Consider the following 23,459-nt stretch of genomic DNA (forward strand, 5'->3'; position numbering starts at 1 on the left):
AATTTGTAAATGGTTCAGTCTTTTTTATTTTTACCAAATAAAGCTACAGCTTTTTTCGGAGCTCAACTTTAAATAACTTTTTTCGGGCGTTTTTTATATAGATGTTTCCATTATACAGTACATAATTTTGTCATGTACAACAGTCATAGCCTACTTGAATGTTATACTAGTGTAAGAGTACGTAGTCAAGGCTGAGAGGAAATTTCACACTTGAAATTTTATGTTTAACTTACAGTTTATACAGTACATGTTTTACCACAGTCATAGCCTACTGGAATTTGTGTGATACAAAAAGTTGTATTTATTTTTGCTTATGAGCAAAATAAAGGGAGTTATATATATATATATATATATATATATATATATATATATATATATATATATATATATTTATTAAATTTTTTTAGGAAATGCATACCAAAACCGAACCGAAACCATGCGCCAAAAACCGAGGTATGAACCAAACCCTGGGCTAACTGAACCGTTGCACCCCTAGTGTCAAGGTACCTTAACCTGGCAGTTACATCGTTACATATTTGTGTATTGTTATCTCTACATTTGCATCAGAGTAATTGGAACATGAAGCTTCTAGGCCTGCCAACATTTAGTTGACATTATCAATCCACAAAATTCACTGCTGCAGTTATTAAATACTGAAGGCACTGAGATGATTAGAGAAAATGGGAAGTAATGTGAAGAAAATAAAATCTTAGTATAAAGTGTTAATTTGTTAAATATAGGGCATTTACTTCAAAAACAGAAGATTTCCAGTTCAAGGCCTCCAGTGCCCATTCTCCATGTACTGTGGAGTTGCATCAGATTACACAGATTAAGTAAGGTCCAGTGAAGTATGGTCCAATGAACCACTTGTTAAATTTTGAGTGAGTCAAGCACACAATATTTTTATTTCCAGTTTCATCAACTTTGAAAGATGTGTTTTTTTTCACCCTGCATGTGCAATGACCAAGATACTGTTATTACGCCTGTATGTGTGTCTCTGTGTGAACAAAAAAGCTGGATAAGTCTTGCAAATATTACTTGGTTATTTTTTTAAGAGGTGATTAAGACCAAGGTCAAGCAAAACAGCGCACAAACATGTTTACCATAATATCTGTACTACCAATGTGGCTAGGGATTCGATAAAAGCTCATACTGATATGTAAAATATTTGTGATGGATTAGTATAACTCACTTCATGATGAAATCACAGTCAAAATATGAAGTCATGTATAGTGCAGGAAACCTGGAAACCATGCACAGGGTAAGCCTTCCCCCTCTGATAAATTTAATTTATTTTTGGACTTCTTTTTTTTGCTCAGGAGCTGTGGGAGATGGCTGTCTCTCCAGTCTTACCTCTATTTTTTTTTTAACTCTTATTCCTGTTCTTTCTAACCTTCTGTGCCTCTCACAAAGACATTGTGTGCTTTACACATATCCCATGCATATTTTTAACTTTGCAGCAGTACCAGGAGCAAGCTTTTTCACTTACTCAAGAGAGAAACTGCTGGCTCCGAGAACAAAGGGAAGAGCAAGGATACGACACCCTATCCTGGCAGAGTTGAGGAGGAAACCCGGAGGCTGCAAGGCCGGGGTTCAGCTAAAGCCTAGGCTAGCAGACAATCGGAGGTGCTACAAGCCATCGATTCCCTCCTTGATCGTGGAAAATGTTAATTCACTGCTGAACAAGATCGACAAGCTGTCCCCACTGAAAAACCAGTTGATTTACAGTGAGAGCAGCAGTCTTGTGCTGCCAGGAGCGGCTAGCTGTTAGCCTGCAGCCATACTATCTACAGAGTGAGCTTAGTCATGTGATCACCATCTGTGTTTACACCCAACCCCACCTCACCGAGAGCGGATGCAGCCACTGCATGTCAGAAAATTCACACTGTCACAGCAAGGCTGCAGACAAAGCACCCTGAGGCACTGATCATCATTTCTGGGGATTTTAACCATGCAACTTTGGACTCTACTTTGGCTGCTTTTCAACAGGCTGTGGACTGTCCAACAAGAAACAACAGGACAATTGACTTATAGTATGTTAATGTGAGGGAAACATATAGTGTCACACCCCTCCCCATCTAGGAAAGGCTGACCACAACCTGGTCCACCTACAGCCACAGTACACCCCCTGGTCCAAAGGCAGTTGGTAGCCACTCGCTCTGTCAGGAGGTGGTCCCCTGAAATTGTAAAGGCCCTGAGAGACTGCTACAACACCACTGTCTGGGATGAGCTGATCAACCCTCACAGTCAGCACATAGAGGGGCTGACACACTGTCCGACGGATCATCTTAACTTTTGTGCAGACATGGTCTGCCCAACTAAGACTGTCCGCCGTTACCCCAATAAGCGAACTGCGCATCTCAGGCCGCGCGGTGCATTATGGGTAGGCTAAATTTTTTTGACTACCAACCTACAAGCTATGGCGGCAGAAAGCAGTGAGGAGTGCTGTGATTTGGATCATTTCAACCGCTGGAAAGTTGACGACTTAAAGCTTTTTTGTAAACTCTATGGATTGCCTGTTACAACCAGGACTACGTACGGCAGTGGACAGAAATGGAAATAAGAGCTGGTTGTGCTTGTGTGTGCTGCATCTGTACAGAAAGTACCGTTAGTGCCGACAAAGGAGGAAGAGCGCGCTGCTGTTGAAAATGACCGGTCCTTGTTGATAGTTGGAGACAAACAAATTTCTGACCCCTTGAAGGCAACTGATGGATGGTTAGATGAAGTCCAGAGTCTGAAACTGTGGATACTGCAGAATATTTGCTAAGCAGGGATGAGAAATCGCTACTCCGCCGGCTTCATAATGACGACAATGACGGTGTCTCACATATAACCTCTTTGGTGTCACTTTGTTTTGATAAGTTGACAGTCATATGTGCATGCATGCAGTTTGTTTATAGAACATGTCAATTTTACAATATTACGCGCCACATCATTCATGGCGCGACATTACAGTCATAAGCCGATGCATGAAAACCGCGGCACGGTTTCAGGATATTGACAAAATAAATGTGTGCAAGAAACCTTTATTTATTTATTTATTTATTTATTTATTTAAGTCCGTCTTTTACGTCCATCTGAATCTTTCTTTTCTGTAGCAAAATTGTGTAGAATGAATGGAGGTTTATGATCACATTTCTTCTTCTTTCCGTCTTTGTGTGGACTCTGCGGAGCTTTGCAATCGTGTGTTTTCAGCCAACTTTCAAGCCTATAAATTCCATTCGAGCATTTGAAAACAGCACAATGCGCCCCTGTCATTATTGTATGTGTCGCTTAAGGCTTAAAGCCTTTGAAACAATCCCTGTAAAAGCCTTAACTTTTACAGTCCGCTAATGCTACTGTATACGAAATTCAGTGGGAGCGGTGTGAGTTTGGGAGCTAGAATTTTTGCCCCCGTTTGACCCACGCATGCGCAGATGCGTTGCACACTTCACTTATAACAAACCATGGGTAACACGGGAAGTGAAAGCTTCCTCAACAGGAAGAAGCCTACCTTCAGAAACACAAACATGGAGGCAATGAAGGCAGCACAACGGGAGGTGAAACAGTGCATGAGAGAAGCAAAGGACAGTTAAGCCCCTTTCACACCGGAGGTGCTCCCGGTTGCTCCCAGTTGTGCCGTGCGTCATTACGACGCCGCCGCGTGGAAGCAGCTCGGCACCACAACAGCGCGAGGGGTGCAAAGGAGGAAGCAAGTCAGGCGTCGAAAAATTAAACCTGTTTAATTTTTTTGGCGTCCTGTGCTCGACGCAGAAAGGAAGTGGTTCTAGCGCAAGTCGGGGCAAAGAGACGTAACTTGGGGCAAAGAGGTGTTACTCGGCGTGACTCAGAAGCCACACCCTCAAAACACCATGCTACCCGACGCCAATTTATGATTTCTGCTGTGTTCCTTTGTTCCCGAAGTACAAATCACACAGGATTGTTTTTATACCGTGTACTCAATGCAGTAAAAACTAAAAAAAAAAAAAAAAAAAGACCACAGTAAAAAAAATGGTGATTGCAGCTGCTGCTCCTCTCTGTGTGGAGCTGTCTGGTGAAGAGAGGCACTGTGAAGCAGCTTCTTCTCTCATGCGTGCACATGTGAACAATTAAAAGAAAAAAATTTATCTGCAGGAAGTTAGTTCCTTTCTCTCCTCAAACTCTCTCATCATAGTTAAAAAAGGACACAAGTCCAGGACATGTCAACATCAAGTAGAACTCCAGACATCACGTTTGCTCAAGGACGGTTCGTTCGCGCGCACGCATCTCACGGTCAAAGGAGGAAAGATAAACTATAACAGAACTCAGAGCGCAGCCCTGCAGCTCAGGACAACAACAAGTAGAAGAGAAGTCAAAGTGCACAGTCTGTCTGCAGCCAAACTGTGCACTCTGACTTCTCTGTGCAGCGAACCTGCAGGCTGCGTTCTCACCTCCTCTCTGCCCCCTGCTGCGCGCACCTGACGCAGTCATCATGACACCACAGGAAGCAACTGGGAGCAGCCCCGGTGTGAAAGGGGCTTTACAGGAAAAAGGTGGAGCAGAAGCTGAAAGAAAACATGAAGAAAGTCCGGAAAGGTGTGAAAACCATCACAGACCACCCTCTCCCTCACTGCAGCCATCTCTCCTTCCCTCAGCACACCTCTTCCACATATCATTAAAGGCCAGGTCAGGGGACAGCTGGGGAAGCTTCATTCCAGGAAAGCTGCAGGCACGGACAATGTGTGTCCCCAACTACTGAAGACCTGCACAACTAACTGGCAGAACTGCTACAATGTATCTTGAACCTTAGCCTGCAGATATGGAGAGTGCCCACTCTCTGGAAGACACCATGCATCGTTCCAGTTCCTAAGAAGAACCGGCCCAGAGAGCTGAATGACTTCCGACCAGTGGCACTCACTTCACACCTGATGAAGACTTTGGAGTGGCTCTTCCTCACCTTCCTCAAACCCCAGGAGCAACACGCCCAGGACTGTCTGCAGTTTGCATATCGGGCAGATGTTTGTGTGGAGGATGCCATCCTCTACCTGCTACACAGAGTCCACTCACACCTGGAAAAGGGAAGCAGCACAGTGAGGAATCTCTTCCTGGACTTATCGAGTACCTTCAACACCATCCAGCCCCTTTTGCTTTGAAGTTTGCTTTGGGTTTGAAGGACAAACTGAACAGGATGCAAGTAGACCCTTGCCTGGTCACTTCTCCAGCTACCTCACTGACAGGCCACAGTATGTCAGGCTGAGGGATACCACTATTGACACTGTGATCGGTAGCACTGGAGCACCCCAGGGCAAGGTGCTGGCCCCTCTTCTCTTCACCCTGTACACCTCAGACTTCTGCTACAACTCTGAGCTGTGTCAGATCCAGATGTTTGCAGATGACACAGCCATTGCTGGATGCATCAGAGATGACAGAGAAGAGGAGTACAGGAGCCTAATGAGGGACTTTGCTGTATGTTGCCACACAAACCATCTGCAGCTCAACAACCTAAAAGACAAAGGAGCTGGTCATTGACTTTGGGAAATCCAGACCAAGACCGCAACCAGTTCTGATCAAGGGGGTTCAGTTGGAGGTTGTGGATTCCTACAAGTACCTCGGACTGTGGCTGGACAGCAAACTGGACTGGACAACTCACACAAACCACCTATACAGGAAGGGACAGAGCAGCTTGTACTTTCTGAGGAGTCTGCGGTTGCTTAACAACTGCAGGAAACTCCTCCGGATGTTCTACCAGTCCGTGGTAACCAGCGTCCTTCTTTGACACCTTCATTTTGGTGTGCTGGGAGGGGTGTAGCACATCCAAGGAGGACACATCAAGGCTGGCCAAACTAATCAGGCAGGCTGGCTCTGTGGTTGGCATGAAGCTGGACTCTCTGGTGATGGTGGCAAAGAAGAGAACACTGGACTAACTGATGGACATTATGGACAATGCCAGTCACCCTCTGCACACAGTCATCAGCAACCAGAGCAGCCTCTTCAGCCACCGATTGCTCTTTCCCAAGTGCAGGACCAACAGACTGAAAAACGCCTTTGTCTCTCAGGCCATCAGACTGTACAACTCCTCACTCAAGAGGAGGACCAGGAACAAGAAGACAGAGGACAGGAAGGAGAGGAACAGTAGTAATTAGTAAACCAGTAGCAAACAGTATTTCTGGTATTTATATTTCTGCATTTATATTTACATGTGCTAATAGTCTTTTACTTTCACTTTTGATACTCTGTGTACTTCTTACCCTGTGTGCTGCGATAGAATGCTGCTGGAACCTCAATTTCCCTTATGGAGTCTATACAAGGGATTAATAAAGTTCTATCTAATCTATTCCGAGTCACTGTATATTTGAAGTAAATCTATATTATAATAGCCAAGTGGCCTCTGTGTGCCTGTATGAATGCATTTGTGTGTATGAATTTGATCACAGAGAAACTGGAGAGAGCTGACATTTGTCGTTTGGTATGCTTATTTATTTTGGGTCAAGGATGAATACTGCGAAAACAGAACATTGATAGAACTAATATTTTTGGAGAAATTAGAGATATTAGCAAATAACAGTGAACAACAGATGTTGTGCTGCAATGCACCATGAGAGTTCTGTGTCTTGGGGTTTTAAATGTTATTGTGTTTCATGTTAGTTTAAACATGCTGTTAGTGTTATTGATTTATTGTGTTTTGTAGTTCAATTAATTTAGTCAGTTTAGTTAAGTGTCATGTTACCTTTACCATGAGTGAGAAGTGTAGTGCATTTGATGTCTTCTGCCACAGTCTCTGTTTGTGTATAACAATAAAGTACCTACTTGTGGCAGAATGCAGAAAAGACAAAAAGCTGTGTGTGCGTGCATGCATACAGCTTCGATCACGGAAAAACTGGGAAGAGCTGACATTTGCTGCTTGGTATGCTTATGTATTATGGATCAAGGATAAAGACCGCCAAACAGAACATTGATAGGATAAATATTTTTGGAGAAACTACGATATTAGCTAACAACACTGAACAACAGATGATGATTATTATATTCTGGACTCACACCATTCCAGTAGGGGGTGGTAAATCATCTATATTCTAAATGTGTATGTGCATGTGTGGGCATGCTTTTATTTAGTAAGTTCAATGTAAATACATAATATAATTGTAAATACGTTAAAAATACATGGATGGCACAAAAAAGTGAAAACACTTATTTCCATTGTGGTCCATTTAAAAATCAAATGACAAAAAGAAGCAATAATAAAATAAAATAATAATAATAGTGTGTATATGACAAGAACCTAAACATTTCATAAATACATTAAAACAGTAAATTAACGAAAGATTCTGTCAGGATTCTCAATCAGCTCAGGAAGGCCCTGTGTTTACCCGAGACCTCTGTCCTAACACCAATCTGTTACAATCATTCATTTCTACCTCCACGGTCTGAGAAGGTTTTCATTTCCTGGAGAGAGAGAGGACTGATTTCTGTTAAACACCTGTACATAGACAGACAGTTTGCATCTTTTGAATCACTGAGGGAGAAGTTTCATCTGCCACATTCCCATTTTTTTTTTTTTTTTTTTTACATACAATCTAAAATACCCAACTTTGAGGATCTCAAAAGGGAGCACACCTTTTTTGATATTCTGCAAAATTCCCCAGATTCTAGGTATTTAGTGTTCAAGTTTGTGAACATTTTTTGAGAGTGTGAAATAGTATCCAGTAGTAAAAATAAAGACACCTGGTCAATAGAACTTGTCAACATCTCTGACAAGGTATGGGGGAACAGCCAATACACAATAAAGTCTTGCTCTATTAACAACAGGCACCACTTAATTCAGTTTAAACCAGTCCATCGTCTTTGTTACTCAAAGGTCAAGCTGCATAAAATCTATCCTGCTGTTTCCCCACTGTGTGACAGGTGCAAAGTCTCAGAGCACACTGTCTCATGCATTTTGGTCTTGTCCTCTTTTGGTAGAATTCTGGTCCAAGATATTTGATTGGTATGAAAAGGCGTATATGTGTTCTATTTCCCCTGATGCTGAATTGGCTATTCTTGGCTGCTCCAAGGCCTTTATGAGTCTTCCTAAAACTACACAGTTGTCTCTCAGGCTAGGCATGATAGTCGCTAAACGGCTCATCCTCTACGAGTGGAAATCACCAACTCCATCTTTTAAAAGGTGGATTGCGGACATAATATCTGTTATACAGATGGAGAACCTGAGACTTTCCACAATGGATTCTTCTACGCGGTTTGCTGCCATTTGGGATACTTTCCTCTTCCACCTAAGATCGACGTGATCACCAAATGACTTTCGTGTGGGACACCGTGTAAATGGCACCTTATGTTATATGCGGCGATTCTGATGATGCATCCTGTCTTCCTTTTTCTGTTTTTTTGGGCATTGATATGTGCACCTTTTTTTTCTTTTTCCTTTTTTTCCTCTGTCTGGGCCGGGGGTTCTGTGTGTTTTTCTTCTTTTTTCCCCTTCTTTCTTTTGTTCAAACTAAATAACTGCATAAAAACAATTTAACAACTACAACAAAAAAGACAGTAAATTAACATATAAAACTATGCAACAGAAAAGGGTTGAGCTCTTCTTCTAAAAACTATTGAAGTCTAAGGTTCTAAAAACATTCTGGACTCACACCATTCCAACTCATTATATAAACTTTTTGGAATTTATTACCACCCTTGAAAAATGTCAGCTACCTATTTTATAAACCCTACCCAGTTTAGAGCCTGTGGATCCCTACAGGCAATGCAATAGTAGATTTTTATTTGTGTATAAACACGGAAGAAATTACCATCATACAGACACAAAAACAGACAAACCTTCAGTTTCCGCCCTGAATATAAATGTGCGGTTGTTTGTGACGACTTCAAACTTCAGGTCTCCTACACAGGCCACATTAGTGATGAAAGATGTTGAGATGATCCCTTTAGAATAAACCTCCTATAAAAAAAAAAGCCCACAGCAATCAACTGTTTTGTTAAACAGACCAATCATGAGTGCAGAGTGCATCCATAAAGTATTTACAGCACTTCAATTTTTCCACATTTTATGTTACAGCCTTCTTCCAAAATGGAGAAAATAATTTTTTCCCTTCAAAAGTCGACTCACAACACCCCATAATGGCAATATGACTAAAGTTTATTTTTATTTTTGCAAATTTATTAAAAAAAACACATAAGTATTCATACCCTTTGTTCAATACTTTGTTGATGCACCTTATAGCCTCAACTCTTCTTGAATATCATGCCACAAGCTTGGTGCATCTATTCCCCTTTGCAGCACCTCTCAAGCTCCATCAGTTGGATGGGGAGCGTCGGTGCACAGCTATTTTCAGATCTTTCCAGAGATGTTCAATCAGATTCAGGTCTGGACTCCGGCTGGGCCACTCAAGGACATTCACAGAGTTGTCCTCTAGCCACTACTTTAATATCTTGGCTCTGTGCTTAGGGTCATTGTCCTGCTTAAAATTGAACCACTCCAGTCTGAGGTCAAGAGCACTCTGGAGCGTGTTTTTATCCAGGATGTCTCTGTACATTGCTGTATTCATCTTTCCCTCAATCCTGACTAGTCTCCCAATTCCTGCCACTGAAAAACATCCCCACAGCATGATGCTGCCACCACCATGCTTCACTGTAGGGATGGTATTGGCTAGGTGATGAGCTGTGCCTGGTTCCCTCCAAACATGAGTTCAATCTTTGTCTCATCAGAGAATTTTGCTTCTCATAGTTCCCCAGATTTGTGCCTCGAGACAATCCTGTCTCGGAGGTCTACAGACGATTCCTTTGATTTCATGCTTGATTTGTGCTCTAACATGCACTGTCAACTGTGGGACCTTATATGTAGACAGGTGTGTGCCTTTCCAAATTATGTCCAATCAACTGAATTTACGTTAGGTGGACTCCAATTAAGCTGTAGAAACATCTCAAGGATGATCAGTGGAAACAGGATGCACCTGATCTCAATTTTGAGCTTCATGGCAAAGGCTGTGAATGCTTATGTACATGTGACTTAAATGGACTGCATTTATATAGCGCTTTTCCATCTGCATCAGACGCTCAAAGCGCTTTACAAATAATGATTTCTTAGTTTTTTTTTGTTTTTAAATAAATTTGCAAAAATGAAAAAAAAAACACTATGTTGTCATTATGGGGTGTAGAGTATAGAATTTTGAGGAAAAAATCAATTTAATCTATTTTGGAATAAGTCTCTAACTTAATAAAATAATAAAAACGTGAAGAGCTGTGAATACTTTCTGAACGCACTGTATGTACATTTGGTGCTTTTGTATGAGAGTAGGTTTGCATACATCACTGCATATAGGAGTAAAAGGTCTTTACCTTCTCATTGTTAAAGTATCTCAGGTAGTCAACGTCTAGCTTTACCCATCGTCTCTGGTAATAAGGGACCCTGCAGATTATGCATACAATCACACAAAGCATAAAGCCAATCTTATAGTACAGAGCATCAGTGACTGGTTAGAATGCAAAGGGGTCACTACAACATTTTTTACTGATTTACCGTAATTTCCGGACTATGAGCACACCTGAACATTAGCCCCACCCACCAAATTTAAAAAGAAAAAAGAAATTGCACATAAATAAGCTGCACTTGTCTATAAGCCGTGGGTCTCCACGTTGTAACATGAGATACAGTGAGGAAAATAAGTTATCCGGCACGAAGCTGATGGCGCAGCAACAGCGCCATGTGTTGAAGTCTCACAGGACATGTTGTAACATGCCCAGCTCGTCAACCATTCGGAAGATTCAGGACGGCTTGCGGTGGCTTCTCAGTCGTGTGACTATCCGAGAAATTGTGGACAAGCTGTCAGGCTTGTCAGGGCATGTCCTGTGAGGCTTCAACACCGGAGGCGCTGTTGCTGCACCATCAGCTTCGTGCCAATGAATTTCGCCGCCACTCTTTTCATGGCAAAATCTTCTTTCACAGTGGAATGTGCCGAAAAAGTGCTGATGTCCACCTCTTCTGCAATTTCTCGGATAATCACAAGACGGTCCCACATCACCACGGCGTTCACTTTGGAAATGATCCAGTCGTTTCAGTGTGTTGATGCCGATGATGATCAAAGCGCGGTGCGCTCTCCACCATTGTGCGGACGTCTTTAAACCAGATGTACCGCTCCTTATTCTGTGTGATGCCCAGAGGATTGTCACAGAAAGCCGTCTGAATAATCCGAATGGTTTCCACCTGGCTATTGCCCAATTTGTGGCAAAATTTGATGCAGTCGCGCCGCTCCAGTCGTTCCGCCATTTCCTTGCAAAGAAAAAACGACGAGAGACGACACCCATCCTCACACAAAGGCTGCATACAAGCAAATGACGCAACCGACAGGCGTGAAAAAAAAAAATCACGCATGCGCACGAAGGTTCAAGGTTGGCTCATGCAAGCACACGTGATTCAAATCCATCAGGTTTTTGAAAAAAATAAAAAGGTCGGATACTTTTCTAACAGATCTCGTATACAAGAAATGCTATTGGTGCAGAGGACAGGAGGGTCGCCAACACAAATACAACTCCCATCTCTGGATGGAGCTGCACCTTAAACAGAGAGAAAAAACAGAATCAGGCATCAGAAAGACAAAAAATACTGTATAATTTGCCAGCATTAAACAACAAGAAAAACAAAAGAAATACGAAGGTGATCGCAGGCCACTAGCCCTAAACTTCACTAAAAGACCCAGAATTTAGGTAAAGTTGAGGCCGCAGCCTGCTCCAATTACTAATAAATTAATTAAAAGAGTAAAAAGCGTAAAACAAAACTGTACCAGTATGCTAGCCATATGAAAGGGAAAATAAGTGCATCTTAAGTCTGGACTTGAAAATCTCCACAGAATCTGACTGTTTTATTGATGCAGGGAGATCATTCCACAGAACAGGGGCATGATAAGAATTGACAGCATCAACTGACATATTTCATCTTAGGAGAAAGCCTGTAAAAATCAATAAATTAGCTGCATCATTGTTTTAGCTGCAGTGTTCAAAGCATGTGAAAAAAGTAATGGCTGATAGTCTGGAAATTACAGTATTTATTTTTGTAATAATTTGTTATAGGATTATGATGCCAAACCCAGCAACACATATGACAGCATTAGTGGCTAATTTAATAATATCATGAAAGTCATGAATTAGTTTTGCTATAGATTAAAAACTGCTATTACATCTCATTATACACAGAACAGAAATCAGTACATCAAATAATGTCTCTTTTTTGTTACACCCTGACTTTGTTTTGTGTAGGTTTCCTTTCATACCCTTGGGGTGGATTCTTGTCCAGCCAGCCCATCTTGATGACAGCACAATGCTGGGAGTCATTTTCCATAACACCTGAAGCCAGTCTGCCAGAGTCTGGTGGATCGACACTGGCTTGCAGCGATGAAGGCTTGCTGAAGCCGTCACTCACCACCCTGCAAATATGGATAAGTGCCCAACAGTAATCAGCATGAACACAAAAACTCGTTCAACCAGAATGTGAATTCTGTGCTACCTTAGCCAAAGCTACCTTACTGGCAAAACTATAACACAACACCAAAAGTTATCACACAAACTCATGACCATGCAGGCAGTCATATGACCAGCTGATGACTATCTAACAATGGTCTGTAAAAATATCTACATGATATTGAGCCAAGTGGAAAAAAAGAAGACTGTGCTGAAGTTTGTGGCCAAAACTAATCCAGACAGCATATTTCTCTGATCACATAATTGCCAATGCCATTTTTATCTCCATGAACTGAGAGGATTTACAGGCCTCTATTTTCCCAACTTCTCCCAAACTGTAGCATGCATACACTTATATGGTAGATTTAAGGTAAATGCTAACAACTAATCACAACATAACACAAATCTTGGGATGTTGTGGAGTCACAAAGCACATAAGTGCATATCCTACTATGAATCCTACTGGATGAGGAGTCTGATAGCGGTCTCTCTCTCTCTCTCTCTCTCTCTCTCTCTCTCTCTCTCTCTCTCTCTCTCTCAGAGAGAGAGACAGAAAACAGCGAGAAAAGATATGTATAATTAGGGGCGTTATGAATTTGTGCGCCAGCAAGCTGAGTCCAGGGCTCTAACAGCAAAGGCTGCTTCTGCTAGCAGTGGCTACTTGCTAGCAGAGGCTACTTGCTAGCAGAATTTCTGAGCATTTCATTAGAAATATCTGAAAAATATAGCTTGCTGTGGACTTAATTCTACCACCAGACTAAAAAAAAATAAAGTCTGAACTCCAGCATTTCCACTAAGTGAAATTTTTAGTATTAATATACAACCCCTGGCAATAATTATGGAATCGCCGGCCTCGGAGGATGTTCATTCAGTTATTTAATATTGTAGAAAAAAAGCAGATCACAGACATGACACAAAACTAAAGTCATTTCAATTGGCAACTTTCTGGCTTTAAGAAACACCATAAGAAATCAGGAAAAATAATTGTGGCAGTCAGTAACGGTTACTTTTTTAGACCAAGCAGAGGGGAAAAAATATAGACTCACTCAATTCTGAGGAAAAAATTATAGAATCACCCTGTAAATTTCATCCCCAAACTAACACCTGCATCAAATCAGATCTGCTCGTTAGTCTGCATCTAAAAAGGAGTGATCACACCTTGGAGAGCTGTTGCACCAAGTGGACTGACATGAATCATGGCTCCAACACGAGAGATGTCAATTGAAACAAAGGAGAGGATTATCAAACTCTTAAAAGAGGGTAAATCATCACGCAATGTTGCAAAAGATGTTGGTTGTTCACAGTCAGCTGTGTCTAAACTCTGGACCAAATACAAACAACATGGGAAGGTTGTTAAAGGCAAACATACCGGTAGACTAAGGAAGACATCAAAGCGTCAAGACAGAAAACTTAAAGCAATATGTCAGAAACATCGAAAATGCACAACAAAACAAATGAGGAACGAATGGGAGGAAACTGGAGTCAACGTCTGTGACCGAACTGTAAGAAACCGCCTAAAGGAAATGGGATTTACATACAGAAAAGCTAAACAAAAGCCATCATTAACACCTAAACAGAAAAAAACAAGGTTACAATGGGCTAAGGAAAAGCAATCGCGGACTGTGGATGACTGGATGAGTCATATTCAGTGATGAATCTCGAATCTGCATTGGGCAAGGTGATGATGCTGGAACTTTTGTTTGGTGCCGTTCCAATGAGATTTATAAAGATGACCGCCTAAAGAGAACATGTAAATTTCCAGTCATTGATGATATGGGGATGCATGTCAGGTAAAGGCACTGGGGAGATGGCTGTCATTACATCATCAATAAATGCACAAGTTTACGTTGATATTTTGGACACTTTTCTTATCCTATCAATTGAAAGGATGTTTGGGGATGATGAAATCATTTTTCAAGATGATAATGCATCTTGCGATAGAGCAAAAACTGTGAAAACATTCCTTGCAAAAGACACATAGGGTCAATATCATGGCCTGCAATAGTCCGGATCTTAATCCAATTGAAAATCTTGGTGGAAGTTGAAGAAAATGGTCCATGACAAGGCTCCAACCTGCAAAGCTGATCTGGCAACAGCAATCAGAGAACGTTGGAGCCAGATTGATGAAGAGTACTGTTTGTCACTCATTAAGTCCATGCCTCAGAGACTGCAAGCTGTTATAAAAGCCAGAGGTGGTGCAACAAATACTAGTGATGTGTTGGAGCGTTTTTTTTGTTTTTCATGATTCCATAATTTTTCCTCAGAATTGAGTGAGTCCATATTTTTTCCCTCTGCTTGGTCTAAAAAGTAACCGTTACTGACTGCCACAATTTTTTTCCTGATTTCTTATAGTGTTTCTTAAAGCCAGAAAGTTGCCATTTGAAATGACTTTAGTTTTGTGTCATGTCTGTGATCTGCTTTTTTTCTACAAAATTAAACAACCGAATGAACATCCTCCAAGGCCGGTGATTCCATAATTTTTGCCAGGGGTTGTATATATATATAATAGTGGTATTACTGTGAATTAACATGTATGGCAAATGTAGTGATTTTAATGTAGTGAGCCAATATGCCAGTGATAATTTTTAATACCTGCTCCAGTGCTACAATTATGAAAACCACCCCTAGTCTGCAAAAAATGTGCATTAAAAAATCTGAACCATAGTTACCTGCTGGCTTCAGCCACCCCAAGGTATAGGGGGCAAGTTTGTACATCATTCGTCACACCGGCCTTGCTCATCCTCCACCTCCTTACCATTTATAGACAGGCCAAGAGTTAAGGTGCCCTGACACGAGCATGTCAAACTCCAGAGGAATCTGCTGGAGATCATGATCACACAGCCCACAACGCCTGTGTGTGCTCACAGCTGATGTAACTGATGGACGTGTGTGCGCGCTCAGAACAGGGAATCGAACCTCAACTCAGAAATCCAGAAGTACAACAGAAACAGCATCTCTCTCTCTCTCTCTCTCTCATATCAAACCTGAATAAGCGCTGTGACTCTTTAAAATAAAAGCGCCGTCGCTGCAATCATCAGACGTCCTGATCAATCAGGTCTGACCAGATCAGCGGACCTGATCAGAGCAACTGGAGCTTTAAAAGTTTAAAGAGTCACAGCGCTTCATTCACGGCAGCCTTTACCACAGCCAGACTCAGTAGCATCTGTACACAATGAAAATGATCCACCAAGACAAAAACAAACAAACAAACAAATAAATAAATAAATAATAATAATAATATTAAATGACTGTTTCTGAGCTGCACCACACCGTGCAGGAGAGAACAGAGCGCACTTCCACAGAGGCAGAAAATAGCAGCTTTGGCTCCATACGTGGCAGTAATGCAATTGTAAAAACCTCATGATACAGTCCACTGTTTTCCAACCAAGAAGGGAGAAAGAATAAATGTTGGGTTTTCTTTTTGTCTCTTATTTCAAAGAATGTTAAAGAAAGAGACAACAGGATCCATTTCTTCCTACTTTCTGATCATTCTTTCTTGGTTGACATATTTTTCTTGTTGATGTATTGTCATTTTTGTGTTTTCTTTGTTCAAAATAAATTAATTCATTCCATTTAACCCAGAACTTCATCAATACATTTTAATCAGTTCTGTCTTGCCTTGAAGACCATCTTTCCATAAAACTGTAGTGAAGTCATCTACAACCTTTTGAGAGTTCTTGTACACTAAACTATAACAACTCCTCAAAGACAGGTTAAGGATGTTTGCGAGATGATAATGCACAGTAGGCCAGTTCCTCATGTGCGGACCAAACAGGCTTAAAAAATACTGTAGGTGTGAAAGAAAGCAGGATGAAAGCAGTACTGGTAAGTTAAAAAAAAAAGGCTAAGGCTACTCAACCTCACCTTAAAATTCTGCTGATAATCAAGGTCAGAAATTGGTGTGTACTGTTCTTCTAAATGTATTGTGTGGTTCTGAGCTTGCGTGTTTGTGTATGACTCACTCTTCCTCATCCAACAGCTCATCATCACTACACAAAGAGCCATACTGCTCCTTTCTTCTGCCCGTTCAGTTCCAGGGGGCATTTCCTATTGGATGACACGCTGTCAGTCACAGGCAAGCAGGAAGAAGTGGAAGCTGTAATATAAAGCAAGGAAACAAGTATAGCCTGTTGTTTTGTTGCACCTCAGTGCTAGGGCAAAACAGGTCTGGATCCTCATAGTCATCAGAATTACCCTCAAGTGAACCCACTTCTGATGGAGATGCTAAGAGACGAGAAAAAAAAATTGTGGTTATTCAGTTTTCTTTCCTGAAGAATCAGGTTTGTAGTAAACCTCCACTGTAAAATACCGGAATGGTTAATATGAGAACAAACACTCCACAGTCTAAAATATGTGATATAGAATTAGAAAAACAAATACATGACCTCAAACTAGATCAAAAAAGGCACCAGCAGTCAGCTAGATTAAATTTCAACCAGTGACATCAGACAGACTGTCCCAAGTGTAACCCACCTCTCTCCCAATGCCTGCTCAGAAAAGTTCCAGCTTCCACATGACACTTAATTGGACTAAGCAGGTATTGAAAATGAATGAATGAACAAACATCAGTCACTCTCTTCAGTGACTGCAAATTCAAAGTAGTAGTCCGTGCCCCCCAGACAGTATGAGACATGTTTCATTTTGTTCTTTGGACCTCCCTTGACATGAAAAGTGGATGCCACCATCACTAAATAGGGTGGACTACCCATGTGATGTCATTTCAAAATGGCTGCCCACAAAATGAGTGAAACCTCATCTTCGGCCATATGACAGCTTCTAAGATAGAGACACGATTTAGGTGTGCATTTTTTTGATGTTGAGGAATCCAATGGTAAAATTTATAAATGCCTATGTCCTGTTGGTTGACTCATAACTGTACATGGCTGACAATGAAACGAGTGGGAAATTGAGTTTTCGCATGCGTCTATCTTCTGGGATACAAGATGTTAGCCTACATGTAGAGGGAAGTATGTGGGACAGACTGGGCCTTCATCCACTGTTGTCCTGCTGTTTGCCAGGATTAATGTGTGTAACGCTTCTTCCTTTGATGTGTAGGTCTGTCTTGCAAGGCAGAAATTCACTCATTGACCTGGATATTTCTAATATTGATGGCAAGGAGTCAATTTTTAATGTAAAACTAAAACGTTTTATCCTCCTTCTTTTATTTATCTGGCACTGTTCAGGCCTAACCCAGGTCCCTCTTTGAAGAATATTGGTAACCCTGATAATTTCGGAGCCAGATCAGGTTGTCCGGCACCTGCTCCCTAAAATTAGTTTAGTAAAAATCTGGGTGCAAACAATGGAAACTCACAGTCATGGGCTGTTATAGGCCTCCCTCATCCTTAGCACCCATTAGTTTGTGCTAATGGGGAAACCTAAACCTTGATTGGCTATAATCAGCTTCAGACAGGAAAGTAAGTCCCTTCGGCTGCTCCCTTGTTTTCAGTCGGAGTCACCACAGCAGAAACAAGGTGGATCTGCATGTTGATTTGGCACAAGTTTTACCCTCCTTGACACAACTTCACATTACATGGAAATGGGGCTGCAACAAATGATTATTTGGATCATCGATGAATCTGATGGGGTTTCGACACGATTAATCGATTAATCAGATTAGCAGGGAATTTTTAAAAATGTGCCAGGGAAACAATTTTTCCTCTCCTTCCATCACTTTATTAACAACAGAACATTATTTGAAAACTTAAAATACTTGAAAATCAACAAATCATCAAATGTCCCTTGGCTGTTGAAATATAAAATAATAAAGAATAAAAGTTTATAATGGCATTGCTTTATCAAAGTGCTGAACTGCCATAAACAACATTGAAACATATAAATGTTATAAATATACGGTGAAAAAAAGAGGTATTTTGTTGCTGCAAAAGAGAAATTAGCATAACCAGTTAACCATAAAACCTAAATCAAAAACTGTAGCCTGACACGTGTAACATTCTCTGTATAACTTGTAAACTATGTTGTCATTTCACAATGACACAGGTGAGTCATGTCTCTTTCTCTAAAATTGTATTGTAACATTATTAATTATTACTATTATTATTGTTGCTATTATTATTAATATTATAAATAAAAATAAATTAAAAAATATAATTTGTAATACATTTGACTCTTTTACGACAACAAAACACTGAGCCATTAATTATTATACAGAAAACAGATGCACAAACATGCTGAAATGCCAGCAGCTTAATGCTAACTTTAACACTGAAAACGCCATAGACATGCTAATGCATTAGCATCGGCGTTAACATAAAATACATCTATCAACTGTTTCTGAAGACCATAACAGGTCAGTTTAATGTAAAAAAGGTAAATATTCCTCACAGACACATGTTCTTTAGGGTTTTAGTGGAGAAAAATTAAGATAAAGCGAAATAAAACAAATGAAACCAACAAAGCAGCAGCTCGAAGCACTCGTTGGTTCAAGATTCAAAGCAAAGCTCATTGATTATATGGAAGAAACAAAACATTTGCGGTAAAACAAAGTTATTTAGCAACTAATCGATGACTAATTAGTTGACAACTATTTTAATAATCGATTTAATCGATTAACTCGATTAGTTGTTCAGCTCTACATGGAAAAATGTGGCAGGGGTGGGGTTTGATCTGCAATCAGCTGTATGCTTACAGATAAAATTATACAACTGAACAAACATATGAAAAAGAAAAGTGTGATGACAGCATAATTAGATATTTTAGGATACTCAGAGTACTTTTAAGACACATTAGTAATCTTCTGTAAATAGCATTATGTTTTGTCTATCTGTCTTTCACAAAATTGGTTACGGAATTTCCAGTTATTTGTTTTCTCAGGGCCTCTCAAACTAGTAAAAAACCTAGCAACTTATACTCCGGAAAATACTGCATGAATGTATGCGTATATGTAATTGTAAATAGCGATGTCAGTAATGTAAGTCATGTTCATACAGTAGTGTGTAAGTTTGGGCACCCCTGATGATTTTCATGATTTTCCTTTATAAATCATTGGTTGTCTGGATCAGAAATTTCAGTTAAATATATCATATAGCAGATGAACACACTGATATTTGAGAAGTGAAATTACGTTTCTAGTATTTACAAAACGTGTGCAATAATTATTTAAATAAAATTAGGCGGGTGCATAAATTTGGGCACTCTTTTCATTTTATTGATCTGAATACATTTAGCACCAATTATTAGAACACAAAATTGGTTTGGTAGGCTCATTGATCCCTGACCTCCTTACACAGGTGAATCCAATCATGAGAAAGGGTATTTAAGGTGGCCATTTGCAAATGGTTCTCTTTGCATCTCTTCTAATGAGTGGCAACATGGAAGCCTCTAAACAACTCTCAAATGACCTGAAAACAAAGCTTGTTCAACATCATGGTTTAGGGGAAGGACACAAAAAGCTATCTCAGAGATTTCAGCTGTCAGGTTCCACTGTGAGGAACATAGTGAGGAAATGGAAGACCACAGGCACAGTACTAGTTAAGGCCTGACGTGGCAGGCCAAGAAAATATCAGATAAGCTGAAGCGAAGGATGGTGAGAACAGTCATAGTCAATCCACAGACCTGCTCCAAAGACCTACAACATGATCTTGCTGCAGATAGTGTCTCTGTGTATCAGTCAACTATACAGCACACTTTGCACAAAGAAATGCTGTATAGGAGAGTAATGCAGAGGAAGCCTTTTCTGCATACACGCCACAAACAGGGTCGTTTGAGGTGTGCTAAAGCAAATTTGGGCAAGCCAGCTTCAATTTGGAATAAGGTGCTGTGGACTGATGAAACTAAAATTGAGTTATTTGGACAGAACAAGGGGTAGAAAAAGAACACATCATTCCAAGAAAAACACTTGCTACCCACAGTAAAATTTAAAGGTGGTTCCATCATGCTGTGGGGCTGTGTGGCCAGGGCAGGTGCTGGGAATCTTGTTAAAGTTGAGCATCACATGGATTCCAGTCAATATCAGCAGATTCTTGAGAACAATGTTTAAGAATCAATGACAAAGTTGAAGTTGTGCTGGGGCTGGATCTTTCAACAAGACAACGACCCTAAACACTGCTTAAAATCTACTAAGGCATTCATGCAGAGGAACAAGTACAACGTTCTGGAATGGCCATCTCAGTCCCCAGACCTGAATATTATTGAAAATCTATGGTGTGATTTTAAGTGGGCTGTCCATGCTCAGAAAACAACAAACCCGACTGAACTGGAGATGTTTTGTAAAGAAGATTGGTTCAAAATACCTTCAACCAGAATCCACACTATATAGGAAGCGTTTAGAGGCTGTTATTTCAGCACAAGGAGGATATAGGGAACATTGATGTATTTTTTCTGTTGGGGTGCCCAAATTTATGCACCTGCCTAGTTTTGTTTAAAGAATTATTGCACACTTTCTGTAAATACTAGAAACTTCATTTCACTTCTTAAATATCACTGTTTGTCTGCTATATGATATATTTAACTAAACTGCTGATCCAAATAACCAATGATTTATAAAGGAAAACATGAAAATCATCAGGGGTGCCCAAACTTTTACATACCACTGTTAGTATAAATAAGTACTGAAAAATCTATATATTAAGTGTAGAGGTCCAGTTTTTTGTCCTCAATGTTCTCTGCACAGTAAAATCACCAGTCTAAAACTAACACTAATAGTGTTAAATTAACACTGACAGTGTACATATGGCCCCACTCTGACCAGAGTAGGACCACATGTACAGTGGCAGTGTTAATTTAACACTGGCGATTTTACTGTGTGGATCTGCGCACCTCACACATCGCCTCTACGCTCTCGATCTTCCCATATCCTCTGTAATTGCAGACGCACATCATGTCCCTTTCAAAAATCCCCTTATTTGACCACATTTTGTGGTTAATTAGAACCACCGATCTGTGATGTACCACCAATTTCCACCAGATGGCAGTTTTGCCTCGCGAGTATGAATTCAGTTTTGCCAACTTGGCGACTTTCTCGCTAAATCTGGTGACTTTCAAAACCCTCTTGACAATTTATTTTCTCAAAAGCGACTAGTCACAAATCTAGCTACTTTTACTGGCGTCACTAGAGACTTTCTGATGTTTGGCGACTCAAGTCTCTGTTCTCACTGAAGCTGTGGTCACAACCTGCCGTGTACTTGCACGTGCGTGCAGTCTACTTGCAAAAACGTGGGCTAAATTTGGAGATCCGTACGTCTTAAGTACTGCCTCAGTACGAATTTAGGAGCACGCAGACACGCCGTAGAGGTTTTAGTGCATGCAGAAGAACATTCGCTGCGGTCAGGCTGCGGATTCACCAGCAGTACAGATGACGCACGTTGTGAGTACTGCCTCAGTACGGATTCAAAGCAGCACATTTTCATTCAATTACTACTGAATTAACCAAATCCGTACGGAGGCAGTAGGCTACTCACCATATACTATGGAATTAAATTGTAGGTATCAGATCTTGAAGATTGTGATACACATATATAAATTAGAATTAAGTTGAAATTTAAAAAGCTGGTAATTAAGTGTGTAGTGAATATATTCCTCTATCAGTGTTTCACACCTTGTGTGACTTTTCACTAACAGGCTGGACATGCTCATGCATCGCCGATGCCGAAAAACACCTGCTGCTCCGGTCCCGATCATAACACACACATCAAAAGAAAAGCCAACCCCACACACACACACACACACACACACACACACACACACTGCTTTATTGTCAACTCTCTTTATCGTTACACTCCAAGAGACGTGCGTTGAATGTACTCCCTCCCTCCCCTTGCTACTGTCTCCGTACATTTTCACAAAAACGTAGTGGCCGTGGCATCTGCAGAAAACGTACGGCAAAAAAACGCACGGTGGGCTGTGACGGGCACTTGAGCGGCAGTGGGTCTCCCTGCCTCCGCTGCAGCCTGCTGCTGCAAAGCCACAGAGCCCAAAGCACTGAGTGGAGGGACATCTGAAATCCTCCGCGTTCAAACACGCACGCGCAATGCCTCCACTGCTGTTCCCACATTGAATGGCAAACCTGACTCGGACTCAGTCAGCCTACTTACCTCATTTGCTGTACTGCGGCTAAATAGCCTCCAGACTTTGAGAAGCCCTGGCCTTGAGAAGTTATTTTATACGTTCCTTGAATTTCGTGCATTCTCAGTTTATTAGAAACTGTCATTCCCATCATACTTCAGTATACACTAGGTGGCGCTGTTACTGTTGCAAATGTCTTTTACTGCCACCTGGTGTTGTGATAGATAAATTTTATTGACAACTTAATTATTAGAAAAAATTCAAAGTTACCTCCATTTTCATTACACTACAGAGTCAGCCATTTCATAATTATTAGGACTTTTAAAAAAGATGAAGTTTAACCTTCTTAAATAAGGACTCAGTGTGTCTGTTATAGCTGCTACTTCAAAATGCTTTGAAAGCTTTCTTTTGTAAGCTAATACGCTGTCTTAGTATACTGCTGCACACGTTCCCGGGTCAGTGACTCACAATTAGTACACTCTTTCTTCACTGTCCAACGGACGGGTACTTTGCTAGTGATTACTAAACTGCGTTGTTATGCCCATGATACAAGCTTGTCACATGCAGATGTCAAGCTTGCCAGGTGACAGGGAGAAAGGGCAGGAAAAGTTAATGACACAATAAAGAAATGCTCTATGGGCTATACTGTCTTGTTTCAGAATGGTTGGTTTCAGCCTCTGCCGCCTCAGACAGCTTGAAGAGTTTCATGAGACACAGCCCTGAGAAGCATGCAGCCTCAGAATTCAGACAGGTGCAAAGATCCTGCCCCATTCAGGAGACTGTAACAAAAATAATGATAAACTCTACTTATGTACTGTCCCCATAACCTTTGAAAAAGATAAAACTGTCTTTTCAAAAAGCAAAATTTTGTTTTGATGCAAAAACTAAACAATTTTGTATTGGTGCACTTCTACAATTTACAGTAAAAGAAATGGAATGCATTTAATCAGATTTTGAATAATCATTTTGACTTCATCTGCCTTTATAGGCTTCTCTCCTATGCTGTATAACCACACAGAAATGACTAAACA

At 40.7% G+C, this 23,459-nt stretch overlaps 1 protein-coding gene across 1 annotated transcript in view; it reads right to left on the reverse strand.

Annotated features, from left to right (window-relative positions):
- Nucleotides 1-23,459, reverse strand: part of LOC117508950 (arf-GAP with Rho-GAP domain, ANK repeat and PH domain-containing protein 1-like) — a 315,020-nt gene that overhangs the window by 177,532 nt on the left and 114,029 nt on the right. Inside the window, exons 4-9 of the mRNA XM_034168785.1 lie at nucleotides 16,553-16,632; nucleotides 16,371-16,455; nucleotides 12,470-12,482; nucleotides 12,222-12,374; nucleotides 10,294-10,363; nucleotides 8,776-8,896 (exon numbers count right to left, since the gene is read on the reverse strand). Coding sequence (XP_034024676.1) covers nucleotides 8,776-8,896; nucleotides 10,294-10,363; nucleotides 12,222-12,374; nucleotides 12,470-12,482; nucleotides 16,371-16,455; nucleotides 16,553-16,632 — 522 coding nt within the window. The remainder of the gene's footprint in view (nucleotides 1-8,775; nucleotides 8,897-10,293; nucleotides 10,364-12,221; nucleotides 12,375-12,469; nucleotides 12,483-16,370; nucleotides 16,456-16,552; nucleotides 16,633-23,459) is intronic.

The sequence above is a fragment of the Thalassophryne amazonica genome, chromosome 4 (assembly GCF_902500255.1).
Source record: "Thalassophryne amazonica chromosome 4, fThaAma1.1, whole genome shotgun sequence".
NCBI lineage: Eukaryota > Metazoa > Chordata > Actinopteri > Batrachoidiformes > Batrachoididae > Thalassophryne > Thalassophryne amazonica.